This window comes from Phaenicophaeus curvirostris, chromosome 1 (genome assembly GCF_032191515.1).
Source record: "Phaenicophaeus curvirostris isolate KB17595 chromosome 1, BPBGC_Pcur_1.0, whole genome shotgun sequence".
Lineage (NCBI taxonomy): Eukaryota > Metazoa > Chordata > Aves > Cuculiformes > Cuculidae > Phaenicophaeus > Phaenicophaeus curvirostris.
In genome coordinates this window covers 115,351,265-115,370,234 of record NC_091392.1, presented here as the reverse complement: position 1 = coordinate 115,370,234, position 18,970 = coordinate 115,351,265, and the positions used below count along the sequence as shown (strand labels likewise).

Here is an 18,970-nt window from a genome sequence, read left to right as displayed (position 1 = left end):
CTGGTTATTTGTTTGGGTTTTTTTAGGAAACCTGTAATTAGCATTGAAAATGGATTACAAAACTTGAGATGGTTGAAAACCTTTATTTCATGAATAAAAACACAACTGTACATAACATTCAATCACAATTTTTAAATTTGTATTTAATGTACCTATTTTCATGTTGGCTAAATGTAATCCTTAATAAAAAAACACTTTTTAAAAAAAAATAACATTTAAAACCTCCCACCACTTCATGCATACACACATACACATGTGGTGTATCGTGACCTTCTGAATTAATTTATAATTGCAGCACTAATTATTGAGGGTCCCTAGCCCCTTCCTGCAGGAAGGCAAAGGACCTGAAATAACATAACAGATGCATCCCACCATACTGAGTGGGAAGCTGAACCGGAATTGCCAAAGTCTAGCAGCAGAGGGAAAGGTGTCCCTTAGATCTTTGTTCAGGCTCATGTCAAAAAAAACCCTGGAGGAATGGAACAAGAACTTTGTAAACCCACCCACTTGTCTTATGACAGGGTTGCAGACACCACTGTAGCACAGAAGAGAACACAACTTTGGTCACCATTCTAGAAGAATTCTCTCCTTTAAATTCAAAATATTGTGGCTATTTCCTTACTTAAATACAGCAAGAAGGATTTACTCCAGAACAGAAAACTGTTTTCCTTCCTCCTTCTGCTTGCTACCATTCTGTTACTACTACAGACATTCAAGGCACTGATTTGCCTTTTTACATTTACATAGCTGTTTCAGGCTGTCCGGTTCTGCTGTTAATATCTGCTGAAGCCCTAGGAATGTAGTTCTCCAAAGGAACAGCACTGTCTTCTACTTTGTCTTTCTTAACATGGAGCATGAGAATGTTGGCTAGACCTCTCCTCCCAAAACACGGAAGGAAATAGCTCCAGTGATTCTCACTTTGTTTGGGAGGCAGAAAAAACATCAAGAACAGAGAGGTCAGTTATCAATATAAGCAGGAAAAAAACAGAGTGTTCAACCAATTTTAAAAGTCAGGGAGGAAAAAGTAACCAGACGTCCTATATTTGGCAGCGGAATGAGTCTCTTAAGGATGGATTCTGCATGTTTATCAGTAACATATTTTCTAAGACAGCCAAAGAATACGCCAATTCTAGCGTAAAAAATGGCAGTGCATTTCTAATTTGAAAATCCAAATTCAGCACTTCTAGATTTTGGTGTATATATGCCATGACAAAGTCTTCTTGTTCTGCCATGAATCAGTGTTGATAATTGTCAAAATAGGCACAAAAATGAGGTCCTGTCAACAGCAATGCTATTCTTTGTACACTGACCACCAAACTGAAAAACAAACTAGGAAAGAGAAAATAAATCAAAAGGAATACTGACTGATATCCAAGTCAAGTAACAAAGATTATCTCAGACCTAGTAATATGAAAAACAACTGTTCTTTTTAAAAAAAAATTAATTAAAACAGCAATAATAAAAACATAGTTGAGGACTCTATGGTGGGATTCCTTCAGCTAAAAGGATGCAGCATGATAGCTACAACTTTATTACAAACCACAAGCCAACATGTAATTCCAACAGCACCTGAAAGAGAGAAAAAACCACAATTTAAGATATTGCACCAGTAACCCTGAAGTACACAAGTTTCTAAAAACAACTTTGAAAGCATAAAAAAAATAAACTTAAGATTTATGAGGTGAACAGGAACAAAACATCTTTTTATATGCAATTGTCCCTCTTCAAGGGATGGCAGCTAAATCCATGCTGTTCCTGAGAAAACCTGAAGACTGTCTGGGGAAAAGAGAACAAAATTACATGAATTTGAGACAAACTGTAGTATACACAAGCCACGGCTAAAAACATTTGCTATTTCCCTAACAGAAAATGTCTAAGGTGCCGAAGTTAAAGGCTTGGCAGGTAGAACCTAAACTCAGAGATTCGAGAGCAGTAAAAAGGATATTTCCTCCAAAATTTAAATCAGTCTTTTTAAAAATATTAAATCCATTGTTCTTCTCCCTTGCTCCCCATACAGCTATACAGTTAAACGCTACCGAGACCTTTGATGCTGACCTCAATATGCCTGGCACTGCTGCTTTAAAGGGTCACATCATCCCAGCTAGCAGCACAGAAATCTGTATTGGTATGATAGAATAAAGGCTGTGCCCTGACTGTAATACAGAGCACATCTACATGGCAGACTATGTCGAATCATGCTATGTAGCATTACAGAAAGCACAGCTATTCATAGCACACGTGATGAAACTACCTTTTTGATTATTTTCAGGCATTTCTGCATTCTCAACTTTACTACCTCGAATTCAAAGGCGATCTCTCCAGAAAAGTGATTATTAGATTACCATAAAAGAAGATTTGAAGGCAGACTTTGATATGAACCTTTTTAGAACCCTTCAAATGCTGTTTAAATAAACGTCTTCCAAGTACTGCTTCCCCACCCTGCATAGAAGCAAACTCTTCTCTTGTCCAGTAAGCATGCTGGATACAAATCATTCTCCAGACAGCTATTGAAGCTGTAATGTAATTGCAACAACATACTTTGGAATTCCTTCTAAGGCTGTTGGGGCTTGCAAGCCTCACCTGAAGATGCAACAGCAACATTTTAGCTTGATGGTACGTTTCCACACTACATTGTCCTGTCATTCTGCCTATTTATCCTGTTGACGTAGAGCAGGCACACTTCTCACTCAGGAACAGGTATCTACAACCTGTGATATTCTGATTATTAATTCATTAAACTGCCCAAAATAAAAGAATTTAAGTAGGTAAAAATGCAACAGAAGCGTGATGGGAAAAAGGATGGGAACAGACTAGACAAAATGCCATGAGAAAGCATACCTAAATTATTCTGGAGTTACACTACTACGAAATCCCAGCAGTGTATAGGAAACATATTGAAGTGATACAGACCTATGAAGTATTTGCTCATTTTTAAACCCAATTCCACTATTTCAGTGGACTCAGTAATAAAAAATCTTTCTGATTTGAAATATTCTCCAGCATCTAGTCCATATAAGACAAAGCTGCACTGTTTGAGAAGAATTAAAAGCAATAAATAGCCCATTTCAAAGATAACAGCTGATCAAATGTTCAAACCTCCTCCCTCTGCTAAGGGAGTTAGAAGAAACATATGGAAGCAGCACTTTTAATCCACCTACGCTCTTTGTCACGACATTGTTAGCATCTGCATGGGCTTGGAAAATGTGTTTTTTCTACTGTACAGTCCTTACCTGCCACTCCTGTAGGAAAGGCTACCAGGCGCTCCAACGGAGCAAGCCATTTGCTTGGAAGCACTGTAACTGGCTCCGAATAGTACTTCCAAATCAGACAGATCATCAGGGCAGCCTAGAATTGAAATGTCTATTAGCTTGGATAGTAACACACACTAAAGTGCATTTCCACTGTTATTTTGAAGGAGTAAATCACAAATTCTAATTGAAGAAAATAGTTCCTTTGTTATTTTACATTGGTCTGAACCAAGTTCAAAATATTTTTAAACTTGGTAAAACCTTAACTTTATACACAATACTAAGAGGCAGCAGTGAGATGCTGGAAAACACTATTTTCTTTTGAGACCCTGGTTCCAACCTAGCATAGACAAACATAGTAATAGTTTTTAGCTATAATCCTTGCCTGCTAGGAATCCAACTAGCCTTAATATTCCCCTAAAGATATCTTCAGGTTGACCATTGTCATCCTTATTAGCAGGCAATTCTTTGGGATCAGGTCTGATCTACAGAGACAATCTGATGAGGCATTGTGACAAAATGTGTGGCAGCTGTAAGTGGGGATTTGCATCCCTATCAAAAGCATGTTTTGTTTTCTAAAACATAAGCCAAATATATTTACAGGCATCAGAACTTCCCTGGGTCCAGCACCATATCTAAATTTAAGATAAAAGTGATGAAAAACCTAAGATAAACTCTCATCCTGTCATCTCAAAACCAGAAAAACAGAGCTAAAACAAAACTCGAGACTCCTTCCATCCACAGCTACCAGACCTTATCAGTAACATCTCTCCCTTCCATTTCAAGAAACTTTTTCAGTTGGCATGCACTGTGTCATTGGAATGTCAGACACCTGTGTGGTGAATTACCAGCCAATAAATGCAGGAGATAATCATAACACTACTGAGGATTTGGTTTAGTAATTTGTATTCATAATAAAGTATTTACTTACTTGTAAGATGTAGAACACGATATTTATAACCCATTTTATTTTGGCTAACTGGGCGGTTCGTGCTTTCACTGTTAAAAAGAAAAAAAATTACTCTGCATTAATTATAATACAGAATTATACTTACATAAATTTAGTAATTTACTAATGTATCACTCCTCAAATCAGGACATTACACGGTTTAAAAATCTCTTTTTAAATGACTCATGGCTATATTCAAAGTATGCTTCTGCAAGAAAGTGCTAGGCCCCATATTACACAGAAGTTTCTTATTGATGCTACTACGAAAAGTTGCAGAACACCGATATCCTAGACAGAGAAGTGTCACACGTCATCATGAATACTATTCCTAAATGAGAACAGTCACCGTGGTTACTAATTTAAGAACCTGCTTCAGATGAAGCATAAAGTAAATTTTCCCTTTCCTGAAAGGGGAGAATGATGGGTTTAGCAGAGGCACTTTTTGCCCTATTTCATCCAGGAACACAATTAAGACTATTCCCTCACTGAATTAATCTTGGTCAGGCTGAGTATTAAAATTTCTCGTGCCTATTTTCCTTTTGTTAGGGAACCTCAGACCACTATAAATAAGCCCAGTGAAGACAAAAGACAACACATCTTCAAACATAGTGGTGGCCTAAAGGTTTCTAAAACAACATTGTCGGTTCCTAAGTAAACTACTCAAGTTTTATTGAAATTTTTGGGTTAAGAATAACACTACTTGAAGCAATCCAAACCCATCAGTTGTAAATATTGTCCTTTATCCAAGCAAGGAGAACATATAAGCATCTACGCATTCTGCACAGAGGAAATGGAAAACGCAAGTAGTCTCCTATCCTGTTAGGATCAGTTAGTGAGTTTGGGCAAATGCAAGAGCAAAAGCTCTGGTGCCAAAGGTTTATGTGCACTATCTACCACAGGATGATAGATTATGCTACTGTAAAATCCTAATTGAGACAAAGCACTACAGGTTTATTGCAAAAGCTGCTACATAAGGTCAAACAAGACTGCAAAGTGACCAGAAAGATCTCATCTGGCTACCTTATTGATCAACACCTTCTCTCCAGTGTTTTGTAGTATGCCAACCAAATAACCCCAACCGATCAATGCATCCTTTTGCAGTGAAGATACGCAGCAGAGGACTTTTTTTAACTTATTCAAAATATGATTCAGTGATGAACATCATTGAGAAACAGTAAATTATTACACAATGAAGCCTAGGAAATTCCTTCTAAGAAAAATTTTATATGTAAGTCATTCCCTTATAAGTGTATGTAGAACCATGCAGAACTGAAAGACAAAAGTAAACTCTCCAAAAAGTGAAAAGAAAAAAGGAAGAAACAAACAACAAACTAACACTGCAAACAGATAAGAGGAGGAGAAGAAAACTGAAGGAGAAATACACTTAAAATTGAAAACATGCTTGGGAAAATGTTTTTCACAAAGTACAAAATGGAGTAATCACAGAACATTACCATGAGTTTTAAGCTTGTCAGTCATTTTGTTAATCTTTCTTTCCAGACGTGCATATCTAGCAAACTCATCCATCATACTAATGGTTGCGAGTTCCTGCTTCATTTTCTGAATTTCAGCTCTCATTTGGAACTCCTGCTCTGCATCCTTTTGTAAGAATCTGGATATCTAAGAAGAAAAAAATAGTAACGGTTATTTATCCAGAACGTCACTGATTCTCTTCATTATATATAAAGCATGATCAGCTCTTTACATACCCAAAAGCCTCCCATAAAGCACAACCCTTTCATCAAGAGACAGGAAAACTTTGGCTTAACATCTGCAACACTTTCTAAAAGTCAAAGAATTTTTACTCTCTTGTTCTGACAGAAGCAAACCAAAAAACATCAAAGAAAATTGCTCCCACAGAGCAGCAATTTTCAGCTTTTCTGCTAAGGTTCACTGCCTTTTCCTTCTCTGTTTCCACGTTCATCTCATCTTTCCACTCTTGATGATGCAGCCCTCTGAGACCTCTGAGCAAGTTTCATAGAATCATAGAATAACCGGGTTGGAAGAGACCCACCGTATCATTGAGTCCAACCATTCCTATCAAACACTAAAACATGCCCCTTAGCACCTCGTCCACCCGTGTTTTAAACACCTCCAGGGAAGGTGTGTGCCCAGGTGGCCAAGAAGGCCAATGGCATCTTGGCTTGTATCAGAAATGGCGTGAGCAGCAGGTCCGGGGAGGTTATTCTCCCTCTGTACTTGGCACTGGTGAGACTGCTCCTCAAATCCTGTGTTCAGTTCTGGGCCCCTCACCACAAGAAGGATGTTGAGGCTCTGGAGAGAGTCCAGAGGAGAGCAACAAAGCTGGTGAAGGTGCTGGAGAACAGGCCTTATGAGGAACGGCTGAGAGAGCTGGGGTTGTTTAGCCTTGAGAAGAGGAGGCTGAGGGGAGACCTCATTGCTCTCTACAACTACCTGAAAGGAGGTTGTGGAGAGGAGGGAGCTGGCCTCTTCTCCCAAGTGACACGGGACAGGACGAGAGGGAATGGCCTCAAGCTCCGCCAGGGGAGGTTCAGGCTTGACATCAGGAAAAAGATATTTCATGGAAAGGGTCATTGGGCACTGGCAGAGGCTGCCCAGGGCGGTGTTGAGTCTCCTTCCCTGGAGGTGTTTAAAAGAAGGGTGGATGAGGTGCTGAGGGGCATGGTTTAGTGATTGATGGGAACGGTTGGACTCGATGATCCAGTGGGTCCTTTCCAACCTAGTGATTCTGTGACCTGAAACCTCCTAGGCCCAGTCTGCTGCTGCATCGTGAACTGTACTACTTGCCCTCTCTCCTTACAATTCTCATTGTGCACTGCTTGGATAACAAGGACCTCTCTGCAGGAGAGGAAGGACCAGGGAAGCCCTCCTTTTCATCACTACTCTTCCCAGCTCCAGGAATGCCCCTTATTTATCATTTACATTTCCAGCTCCAGGAGCACCAGCAAGGGTCTAAACTAATTAATGCGAAAACCTTATTCACCGAAAACAAACTTCAGACCTCAGCAATAGCTTGCCAATTGGATACTCCTTTGGATAACAGATAGACTAGTCTGGACTGTTAGAAATACACACATTGCCATGCAGGCTGAGTGTTGTGATCCATCAAGAACAGTATCTTACCACTGCCTCAAAACTAGAAAGACAAATTCTCCTTAGTTATTTTTCTTACATCTCACTTGTGTTTAAACAGTTTTCTTGTCACATCATATTGGTCTCTTGACTAAAATTATTTCCTACTAACAGAAATGTAAAAGGATAATCACACTTTGTGATAGCAAACATTCTTTCCCCTTCTTTTACCTTCCCATATGTTTTCATGTGGCACAACCAGCTTGCTGGTTCATTTAACTTCTTTCACCACAGAAATGAAGCTACACAGAACACAAAATCTTTTTCTTGCTGTTCCTTCAGCAAATCTTTCTCAAGACACATGAAACTTTCTCCTCACAAATAATGTTCTCAGTACTGCAGTCAATGAGAACATTATAGTATGTTCTGTCAGGAACCACGGCAAAAAGTTGAGCAGAGATTTTCATTAGTCATCTACAGTAACATAAGAGTTCAGCTTCTCAAACTGCAGGAAGTAATTTATATTTTAAAGGATTTTTATCCACTATCAAACACTGTGCGCTGATCCGTGTGGCAGTGAAGTTATTTACATAGTATTAATACCATTTATATGTATTTTCATGTGGTTGCTCATATGTAAATTTATTTGGCAGTTAGAGAGTTTATTGGTTCATAATAGGAAAGCTGGGGAGGGTCTTTTTATCAGGGAGTGCAGGGATACTGATGAGAGACTAAGGGTTTAAGCTGAAAGAGGGGAGATTTAGATTAGATACTAGGAAGAAATGTTTTCCTGCAAGGGTGATGAAGCACTGGCACAAGTTGTCCAGAGAAGTCATGGATGCCCCATCCCTGGAGGTGTTCAAGGTCAGGCTGGATGAGGCTTTGAGCAACCTCATCTAGTGGGAGGTGTCCCTGCCCGTGGCAGGAGTTGGGAACTGGATGATCTTTAAGGTCCCTTCCAACCCAAACCATTCTATGATCATTCTGTTATCCATGCCTCCACAGAAATGCTTATGATCAGACCGGGGAGCCCCGATTAGTGACTGCAACTGAAGGTTTTCTCCTAGGACACCTAACTCCTTAATCTCCATGTCTGCTGATCTCCCTTCTCAACAACAGAGATGTCCATCTGATGAAAACATGGAAGACCTTGCAAAGCTTTCCATTAGTGTCCTAAGGGCTAGAGCCTCAGAAGCATCATTTAGCACACCGAGAGCTCATGACCCAGAGCTTTGCTTCAAAGACACGCTTAATGCAGGCTGCTGGAGTCAGTCACCCACCGTGACAGCGCCAGGTTTCTCCACCTCCCATTCTCCCCCGTTCCCCCTCTCTCCAGGCCCCGCCGCCAGCGCGGCCGGGGACGCGATAAGGGTGCGTGTCCCCCATCTCTCAACCGCCTCCCCCGAACACCGGGCGGGGCTTCGCCCCGCGGCATCGCCCCCCTCCCGCTCCCGGGAGCCCCCTGCCTCTTACCATGGAGGAGCAGGAGGGCAGGAGGATCCTTGAGAGCGTTGCAAAGGAAGACAGAGCTCAGCACCAGCAGCCAAGCGCCGCTCTCCGCCATGCCGCGGGCGGGCCGCACGGCCCCGCTCCTCCTTCTGCCCTCCCCGAGCCTCCTCCTCATTCTCCGGTCCCGCCCCGCCAACCCCTCCTTCTCTTTCTCCTCTCTCTCCTCTTCCTCCTCTCCCATCCTCCTCCTCTTTTCCTTCCTCCCTCCTTCTCCTCTCCCCCCTCCCTCCTTCCTTCCCCTCCTCCCTCCTTCCCCACCCTCCCTCCTTCTCCTCTCCCCCTCCCTCCTTCCTTCCCCTCCCTCCCTCCTTCCCCACCCCTCCCTCCTTCTCCTCCCCCTTCACCTCCCCCCTTCTCCGCCTCCCTTCCCTCCCCCTCCTCCCCTTCCCTCCCCCTCCTCCTCTCCCTTCCCCTCCTCCTCTCCCTTCCCCTCCTTCTCCTCCTCCTCTCCCTTCCCCTCCTTCTCCTCCTCCTCTCCCTTCCCCTCCTCCTCCTCCTCCTCCTCTCCCTTCCCCTCCTCCTCTCCCTTCCCTCCTTCTCCTCCTCCTCCTCTCCCTTCCCTCCTCCTCCCTTCCCTCCTTCTCCTCCTCCTCCTCTCCCTTCCCCTCCTCCTCTCCCTTCCCCTCCTCCTCTCCCTTCCCCTCCTCCTCCTCCCCCTTCCCCTCCTCCTCCTCCCCCTTCCCCTCCTCCTCCTCCCCCTTCCCCTTCTCCTCTCCCTTCCCTCCTCCTGCCCTCCCTTCCCTCCTCCTCCTCTCCCTTCCCCCCTTCTCCTTCTCCTCCTCCTCTCCCTTCCCTCCTCCTCCTCCTCTCCCTTCCCTCCTCCTCCTCTCCCTTCCCTCCTCCTCCTCTCCCTTCCCTCCTCACTCCTCCTCTCCCTTCCTCCTTCTCCTCCTCCTCTCCCTTCCCTCCTCCTCCTCTCCCTTCCCTCCTTCTCCTCCTCCTCTCCCTTCCCTCCTCCTCCTCTCCCTTCCCTCCTCCTCTCCTCCTCCTCTCCCTTCCCTCCTCCTCCTCCTCCTCCTCTCCCTTCCCTCCTCCTCCTCCTCCTCCTCTCCCTTCCCTCCTTCTCCTCCTCCTCCTCTCCCTTCCCTCCTTCTTCTCCTCCTCCTCCTCTCCCTTCCCTCCTCCTCCTCCTCCCCTCCCTTCCCTCTTCCTCATCCCCTCCCTTTCCCTCCTCCTCCTCCCCTCCCTTCCCTCCTCCTCCTCCCCTCCCTTCCCTCCTCCTCCTCCCCTCCTTCCCTCCTCCTCCTCCCCTCCCTTCCCTCCTCCTCCTCCCTCCCTTCCCTCCTCCTCCTCCCCTCCCTTCCCTCCTCCTCCTCCTCTCCCTTCCCTCCCTCCTCCTCCTCCTCTCCCTTCCCTCCCTCCTTCTCCTTCTCCTCTCCCTTCCTCCCTCCTTCTCCTCTCCCTTCCCTCCCTCCTTCTCCTCCTCTCCCTTCCCTCCCTCCTTCTCCTTCTCCTCTCCCTTCCCTCCCTCCTTCTCCTCTCCCTTCCTTCCCTCCCTCCTTCTCCTTCTCCTCTCCTTCCCTCCCTTCTTCTCCTCCTTCCTCTTCCTCTTCTCTCTTTATCCTCTCCTCTCCCTTCCCTCTCTTTTCCACTCTCTCTCTCTCTATCACTCCGTTCTCCGCCCCCCCCCGGCACTAAGGCGCCCCCCGGTCGGGCTCCCCCTCGCACGTGGGGCGGCGCGTGCCCGCGCGAGGGGAAGCAGGGACAGGCGCGGCCACGTGACGGGCGGTCTGTCCAATCGAAGGGGCCGCCCGCCGTCGGCGCGCGCGGCGGCGCCAGGTTGGGGGCGGGGGGGCGCGGCCTCTCGCTGGAAGCCCCGCCCTCCCCCCGCGTGGGCGGAGCCTCCGGCTGCGAGAGGCCAGCGCCGCGCCGCCTCCTCCTCCTCCTCCTCCTCCTCCCGTTTCCCGATCCGGCTGGATCCTGCCGCGGTGCCGCTGGCGCTGCTGGGATGGCGGGGGGGCGGCCGGGGGGGGGGGCGGTCTGCCCTGCGCAGCGCGGCAGCAGCAGCCAGGAGGTTGCCCGTGAGGTGCCCCGCGCGCGCAGCAGCCCCGCGCGAGCCGCCGCCAGCAGCAGCCGCCGCAGCCCCGGGGGTGTCGCGATGCCCAAGCGAAAGGTGGGGCGGGCGGGGGGCTGCGGGGGTGGGGGGGGGGGGTGGCGATCGATCGATCCCCCGACCCGGTGCCTCCCCCCCCCGCCCCCCACCCCCCGTCCTCCCCGCCTCACGGGGTCTGGAAGGTTCGTGGCGGGGCGGGGAGGCGCCTGACGCGCTGTGTGTGTTGCAGGTGGCGGTGGCGGACGGACAGCGCCCCGAGGAGGTGGGTGATGGCGGGCACACCGCCCCCCCCGGCCCGCCCCCACGCCCGCTCCTTTCACTCGCTTTTTACTACTCTTTTCCTTTCTTTCTTTCCCGTGTCTTGTAGCCGAAGAGGCGATCGGCGCGGCTGTCCGCTGTGAGTACGGCGTAGAATCACAGAACGGGTTCGGGTGAGAGGGACCTTAAAGCCCATCCAGTTCCACCCCCTGCCCTGGGCAGGGACACCTCCCACCAGCCCAGGCTGCCCGCAGCCCCATCCAACCCGGCCTTGAACACCTCTAGGGATGGGGCAGCCACAGCTTCCCTGGGCAGCCTGTGCCGGTGCCTCATCGCGAAGAAATTCCTCCTCATGTTTAACCTCAGTCTTCCCCCTTCCAATTTAAAGCCGTACCTCCACATCCTATCACTCTGTGCCCTTGTAAAAAGTCCCTCCACAGTGTTCCTGTAGCTCCAGTATCCGTAGGTGTTGGAAGGCTGCTGTAAGGTCTCTCCGGGCTGAACAGCCCCAACTCTCTCAGCCTGTTCTCACAGCAGAGGTGCTCCAGCCCTTGGATCATCTTTGTGGCCTCCTCTGGACCGGTTCCAACAGTTCCATATCCTTACGTTGGGGATTCCAGAACTGGACACGGCACTCCAGGTGGGATCTTAACAGAGTGGAACACAGGGGCACGATCACCTCCCTCGCCTTGCTGGATGTGTTTCTTTTGGTGCAGCCCAGGATACATTTGGCCTTCGGGACTGCGAGCATGCACTGTGGGCTCATGTCAAGCTTCTCATCGAGAAGCATCCCCAAGTCCTTCTCCACAGGGCTGGTCTCAGTGAGAAGGGCGGGTGTGTTGTCTTCCTGTACTGAAAAGGGGTTTACTAAGGGCTCTCTTGCCTGTTCTTTCTTCACAGAAACCTGCTCCTGCCAAAGCAGAGCCGAAACCGAAAAAGTTAGCAGCAAAGGTGAGAGGGCAGGGGGAGGAGGAGGTGGTCAAGACACCTGGCGGTGTCTGGGTGTTTTCGCTCATTCTTGTGGGAATGCTCACTCTGCTGAAATGCTGTTTTCAGATGCTTCTGCCAGTATCTACAGGTACATTCCAGCACTCTTTGAGTAGGTCCTTGTTAAGCTCTCAAGTATTGCATGGTAATGTGAGTGGTGATTCGTGGGTGTTAGATGCTAGTCTGGTACTGAGCAGCACTACTTCAGTGCTGAAGGAACTATGCATAGGATTTTATTTCATCACTGTAATAAATACGCTCACAATTTAAAGCAAGAGTCTGGAGACAGGAAAAAGTCTTCGAATTACTTAGGCACACGCTGAAAAAGATCTGAGGTTCCATTCATGTGGTCTGCCTTATGGGTCTGTGTGTGTATGTGTAAGTAAGCATCGTTTAGTTTGAGCTTTCAGTTTTTCACTACAGCCTGCACAGTGCCAACAACAGAGGTGGAAAATTATTTAGGTTTGGGGAGAAATAAGAGGCTGTGTATCTGTTGCCCTGTTGGTATATGTTGGTTGTAAGTGTTCCTTCACGATTATAAGCTTTTCTTAATGCGTGTTCTTCTTAACGTATGTATCTGCTTTGCAGATTGTTTTATGTTTTCATTTTATTAATCTTACTGAATAGTTGTTTATCAGTAACACATCTTCATTCGAATGGTCTGAATATCAGTGCATTCCCATTCTCAAAGTTGTAAACTAAAGAACTTGGGGAAGTTTTCCAATGTTACTTCAGTTCCGATTCTCTTTTTTCCCAGTGTATTTTGTGTGGTGCATCTAATTCTTAATGCTGCTAGCTGATACATATGATGCTGATTTGCTGCCTATAACTACTTTAATTCTAGAAAGAAATGTTTCCATAGTTCATAGCTGGGAACATATTAATGTAAACCAAGGATACCACAAAAAAATTTGTCATCTTAGAATATTAAGTAGGACACCTTGCACGAAACCCTCACAGAATGCTGTGTAATATGAATATGTGGACAATCTTACCATTGGAAATCCACATAAATGTACAACTTGTTTTACATTTTGTCCTCTCTGTCTTAAAACTCATGATGCCGCTAAAATATTTTGTCATTTGGAAATTTTCATGTTATTAATGTGATAATACCTTTTGTTCTGATTGTATTTTACTATTCCAGTTTTAGTACACTTCCTCTAATTTTAGCTGCCTGTAGACTTCCTTTAAATGGGTTGCAGAAATATTTCACTGTTACATACCAATCAAATGATAGATTTTTATTTTTTTAAACAAAATATTATCTTTTTTCTTTATTTGATCCATCAAAAGATGCTTCTTTGCATTGACTTTGCAAAGATGGTATTTTTACTGGTTGGGAAAATTTTGCTTATTATGAAGTTACTTGGTCATTATTATTTTTTAATAAATATTAATAAAGAAAAACATATTTCTGACAATCAAAACATAGAAGTCTGTGTGTTGTGAAATGTCTATTACCTGAATTTGTAATACTGAGTTTAGTCTTTGTAACTTTTTAAAATGTGGGTCTTTTTCCATTAGCGTGTTTCAACTGTTTTCTCTTGTGCCCTTGAGGGTTTAAAAAATTACCTTTTCTAAAAATAGGAGTAAGGAACTTCTAAAGTGTTGTGGACATTGATAATTTAGCTACTTGGCATAAGATGTCTCAGGGTTTTTTTTTTTAACTTGTATCTCTTGTATGTGTAATGTAACTTACTGCAGGTTCATATCCAGTGGTGCACAACAATTGGAACTTCTACTTAGTAGTTGCAGTTAGTTGACAAAACCGTATTTTCATGAGCATTCATGTAAAATAGGAAGTATATTAATATTAAAAAGCTACACGTGTGAAGTACAGAAGTTGTGTGTTTTTTGTAAAGAAGAATGCTTGGAGTGGAGACAGTTGGGAATACTTCTGACCAAATGGTTTCTGATAGTAATCTGAGATACACGTTTCTACAGTGCTTAAAATAAGTAAAAATGAGAATTTTATTGCTTGGACTGCATTTTTGGTCAGAGACAACAGATTAGGAGGTAATTTGAAGGACATAGCCATGAAACGCACACTGTTTTTAACGCGATTAGACGCATTTTAGAGCAGGTGACTGTAGTGGTGATCTTTCACATTGTACCTGCCCAGAAAAAGTGTTCTAGTTTTTCATTTATTGAAAATTTTTGTTAGTATCATTAAGCCACTTCCCTGGAGGTGTTCAAGGCCAGGTTGGATGGAGCCTTGAGCAGCCTGGTCTGGTGGGTAGTGTCCCTGCCCACAGTAGGGTGTGATTGGAACTCTATGAATCTGTAAGGTCCCTTCCAACCCAAAACATTCTATAATTCTGTGATTACTTCATGTTTGACAGATGGTGTCAAAACCAGTGTGTTTATTTAATTCTGAACTGAGAGGAGTATTTTATAAGCAGGGGGATCAGCTGGAGGACAGGCAAACTGTAGCATTTGGTTGCTGTAAGGAATGCCTGGGAGGATGTATTACATTTTCATATGAAAATAGCTCTTGAACAAATACTTCTTCCCTACCCACCTGACAACAGTAATATAGGTACAGCAGATGTGACTGAGACACTAACAAAGGAGCTCTAAAAATTGTACTTTTAGATGATGCATTTGTTTAGATTAAGTTACTGAAATTCCCAACTGTCAATATAAGAGGAAAAAGAGAGTTTTAAGTGTTTTTTATTTATAAAGTGCAAAGACTGTATTGCTGGTTTTTTATGTGCCACAAAGTTAAATCACATATTACAAATTGCTCTGTGTAGCCACTAGAGCCTGTGTATCATCTCATCCCATTTTGATTCTCTCATTTTCCTGGCTATGTGGAACAGTGATTGTTTGTCCATGTGTAGTTTGGAAAACTTTTGACAGTTGAGCCTTGAGCTTATTGGTTATTGGTACTAGCTCTTGCTGTTTAGCAAGTCCATCTTGGTTTTGTGTGGTTTTGATTATTTTCAAAGATTACCAAATAGGTCATAGAAATTTACTTACTAGAAATGTATTTCATTGTAGGATAAATCTGAGGAAAAGAAAGTTCAATCAAAGGGGAAAAGGGGGCCCAAAGGAAAACAGACAGAAGAGACAAACCAGGAACAGACAAAGGACAACTTGCCTGCAGAAAATGGGGAAGCCAAAAGTGAGGAGGTAAAGTTGTTTGTATTCTTTGTTGCAAAGCAGCTGAATAACTTACTATACCGTTTTATCCAAACATCTGTCAGAAACATACACAGTTCTTAGACTCTGTTTCTACCAAAAGAAGGATGTAGGCTATTAAAACAGGGGATGTACCTGGAAAATTCTAGTTGCCCCAATAAGAGTTGCAGTGATAAGTCCCTGAAATTAAGGAAAAAGGTGAGAATTTTATTAAAGTTTTAGTATAGGATGATGTTTTTCAGAGAGGGTCTGTTTTGCCTGCTGGTAGGTCTTGGCAAAATAATACACACAGGGTGTACAGAGAGGGTATTGCACTGTTTGTGTGTCAGGGTGGGGGGATGTCTGTCCTTGGAGGGTTTGGGGTTTAGTCTGCCTTTGCTGTGACTAGAAGAGAGGTTCCTTCTTGCTACAAAAGCTTTTAGAGAAATGGCAGCATTCATTTTCTTGAGACTGGAAGCAGTTGTCACTGAAGACCCAAAGTTGAAGTGTTTTAACCAAAGTTAAGGTAGCATTTATGCAGATGCTGCTGTTGGAAGGGATGGGTTCGTGCAGGGGCGGAAGAGAAGGTGCAGGAACTACTAATAGTTGCTGTTCCTAAAGAAATTAATAAGCCAAATGAGTCTTGGCTGTAATATTGTGATAATATGGCCATTTTGCTGAAGTTTTTGGAGTCGCTGATTATCTAACTTAAAACATCCTCCACACTATTTTTCTTTTTCTGGAATGTGGACATTGAATAGTCTTAAATTTAGGACGAGATCTGTAGCAAGAAGTAGTGCCTCTTACTGGGGTGCATGTTAACAGCTGGACAAAATGCAAGTTTTCATGTGGTAGCAAGCCTAGAATTAGTCTCAGGTTTCTGCAATACTGAATGCCTTGCTCATCTTAATTAGTTCAGATGAGCTTGTTGATCAGATAGTCAGATGAATTTTTTTTTTAAATTTAAATGTGCAGTTTGTGCTTCATGTCTCATTGTTGCAATGAAAAGCCTTTTTTATACCTTTTTTTTAAGATGAAAAAAATATATCTGAATTCTATCACACTGATCTATCAGTAGAGGAAAAGAGTGGGTTTTAGGTCGGTGATCAGTTTTGGTGGGTGAGTAGGGTACAGGGAGGTACTTGAGTGTATAAGACAGCTTACTTTGGGGTATCAGTTTTTTGTTTGCAAGCTTACAGTGCAATCTTTGTGAAAAAGTTGTACCAACTATAAACTCTTTAGTTGGCCTTGCTCTGTGTTCTATAACATAACTTGGTCTTTTAATTTGCAAATGTAGTATTTCAGCAATACCAGCAAGTTAAATTTGGCAGTGTTTCTCAGATGGGGCCTATTTAATGCACTAGTGCAGAGAAGATCTAAATTTACAAGGAATGAGCAATGACTTCTGGGGCACATGTTCATGCTGGTCACACCAGCCAAAATTGCAGGTTTGATTCTGAAGACTAGAAGAGGCAGAATTATAGTCTGTACCGTTTGACATTGCTGTTTTCAATCAGGACGATAGTGTCAGTGATGCAATTGTTAAACCACGATCTGGTCAGTGAGGACTTGCAGTGACACTCACAAAGTCTTGACGCCTGGGAAAGGAAATGGCTTCCTTACTTCATCCTTCAAAAGCTTCCCCCAGGTGGCAGTAAAGACTAAAAGGGTGTTAGGGTTCCTGTTCAGGTATTACTGTGATTAAACAGTCTCTTCTGCTAGCAATGCTGCAAAACTTTGGTATAATCAAGTACAATTTTTATGTTAATCTGTATGTTATATTCCTTTTTTTTAACCTGCATTGCAGTTGCAGCGAGTGTTCCAGTTTAAGCAGATTTGCAATTTTAATTAGGCAAGTTTGTATGAACTTTTTTGGAAGCTGAGGTACAGCACATAGAGATGAGACTTGAAAACGGAATAGCTCTGCTGGCACAGTTCAGTTTCACTGCATGCATTTTTACAAAACTATGTTTAATGCAGCACTGTATTTCAAGTCTTATTTACTTTAAATACTGATAGGATTTGAAAATATATTAACAGTGCTGCACTGAAACTTACACGTGTGGAACATATCCATAGAGTCTGTTCTGAACACCCTGTATGCAGGGATTTTATCTTAGTAGGTTAAAAAGCCCCCTTTTCCTGTCATAAAGGCAGTAGTTATTGAAATGAGCTTTGTTCTTTAAAATAATAAAAATCCTTTGCAGTGTGTGTTGAGTAGTAACAATAGGAACATTCTGAAATTCATACGGATGCGTCTGAGGAGACAGTAGCCTTTTCAAGACAGCTGGTTTTAGTAGGTCATTATGTAAGAGAAAGAAGCAGATCATGACACCAATTTATGAAGACTGTAAAAGCATGGTACTTACAAACAAGTCATGGTTGTTCTGTGTGTCAAGTTAGCTAACTTTCACATTAAAAATAGTACAAAATAAGAGGCTGAGTCACTTAGAAACTTTATGCATTGAAGCATTGTTTTGTTTTCTTCTTTCCAGACCCCAGCACCTGATGCAGCTGTAGAGAAAGAAGATAAGTCTGAGTAACATCTGCTACCAAGTGTTTAATTGGTGGTCCTTCTACGTTTCTTCTTGTATAATTCAGAGGAATATTTTTATCAACTATTTTGTAAATGCAAGTTTTTTAGTAGTTCTAGAAAACACATTTTTAAAAAGGAGAGAATCCCAACTCAACCCATTTTTTTACATATTTAGAGAAGTGTAAATGCATTTTTTTAAGTGGTAAAATCATGTACTGGTTGTCTGTTTTCTATGAAACCAGAAATTAATGGCATGTTACATTAAGGAGAGGACTTTGAAGTCTTGATGAGGCTTCACATTCCTTAGACTGTGAGGGACAGTTTTTCTATTCTATTAAATGAAGCATAACACAGATCAGACTTTGGAATTCATAATGACATGTTGAGAATGTCTTAACATTTTAGTTCTTTATCTGTGGTTGTACCGTTGGTAGAATTGCTTATCTAATAAAACTGCTCCCTAGTGTTGGATTTCTTGCCGAGTGATGTATATCTGTGACAAAGTTATTTTTGGTAGTTGCAGCTTTATTTTTCTCCAATAACTTTGTAGCTGTGATGCGAAAGATTTGAAAATTTTATTACATCTTTACTGACTTAAGTTAAAGTTTCTGCTTAGCAGATGTAGTTTGTTATGTCAGTATTCGAGATACTGGAACTTCACATCTAGTTTTAAAGAACAGCTTGTCTACGAAAATGAAAAATATTTGAAATGGTCTTAGAAAAAAAGCAGAATTATAGTTTTTAGATTTAAAAAACTATGTGAGTATAAACAATTGTAAAATTGTTCATAGTGTTTGTGATCACCAAACAAAAGCCAAATAAATCTTGGATTATGAAAGGATGTTTCTGTACTCCTGCATTGACTATGACAACTGTTGTAGTTTTTGATTCTTAACCATATTCTTAATGTTATTAAAAATGTACTTTTGAGGAGAGAGGTGGAAATGCAGAAAGTGAGTAGCAAGTAGAAAACTGCAGTTGCAGTCCTGGTCTGGACTTACAGTTCAAAAGCTGATAGCCTAGTGCTGCTTCTGTTGCCTTAAAAAAACTCTGTAGTTAGATGCAGAACAGATGAAAATACCTGATGCTTGCTAAGAGTTTGCATATGCACTCATGTGTAAGTAACTGCTTTAAGGAAGATACACAAATCAATCCTCTTGAATCTTTTAACAGATCAGATGGTGGCGGTGGTGTGTTGGAACTGTATTGGAATTTCCCCCTTTTAAGTCCTGCCTTAAAATCAGTAAGGC

The 18,970-nt window shown here is 43.2% G+C and overlaps 2 protein-coding genes across 2 annotated transcripts; one reads left to right on the top strand and one right to left on the bottom strand.

The window, feature by feature from the left end:
* Positions 1-203: 203 nt before the first annotated feature.
* On the bottom strand, positions 204-8,815 carry GET1 (guided entry of tail-anchored proteins factor 1). The gene is given in 6 exon segments (XM_069872214.1): positions 204-1,569; positions 3,231-3,345; positions 4,180-4,247; positions 5,652-5,817; positions 8,725-8,751; positions 8,753-8,815. Coding segments are annotated over 6 exon segments (513 nt in total). The 3' UTR covers positions 204-1,495.
* A 1,878-nt stretch (positions 8,816-10,693) lies between these two features.
* On the top strand, positions 10,694-18,561 carry HMGN1 (high mobility group nucleosome binding domain 1). The gene is made up of 6 exons (XM_069872110.1): positions 10,694-10,873; positions 11,043-11,075; positions 11,181-11,210; positions 11,972-12,022; positions 15,065-15,196; positions 17,680-18,561. Exons 1-6 carry the CDS (start codon positions 10,709-10,711, stop codon positions 17,725-17,727), a joined length of 459 nt encoding a protein of 152 aa, XP_069728211.1. The 5' UTR covers positions 10,694-10,708; the 3' UTR covers positions 17,728-18,561.
* The last annotated feature ends 409 nt before the right edge of the window (positions 18,562-18,970 follow it).

Coding starts and splice junctions, on each gene's coding strand:
- HMGN1 (XM_069872110.1), top strand. CDS start 10,709: ATGGCGGGGGGGCGGCCGGGGGGGGGGGCGGTCTGCCCTGCGCAGCGC. Junction 12,023..15,064: donor CGAAAAAGTTAGCAGCAAAG/GTGAGAGGGCAG, acceptor ATTTCATTGTAG/GATAAATCTGAGGAAAAGAA. Junction 15,197..17,679: donor GGGAAGCCAAAAGTGAGGAG/GTAAAGTTGTTT, acceptor TCTTCTTTCCAG/ACCCCAGCACCTGATGCAGC.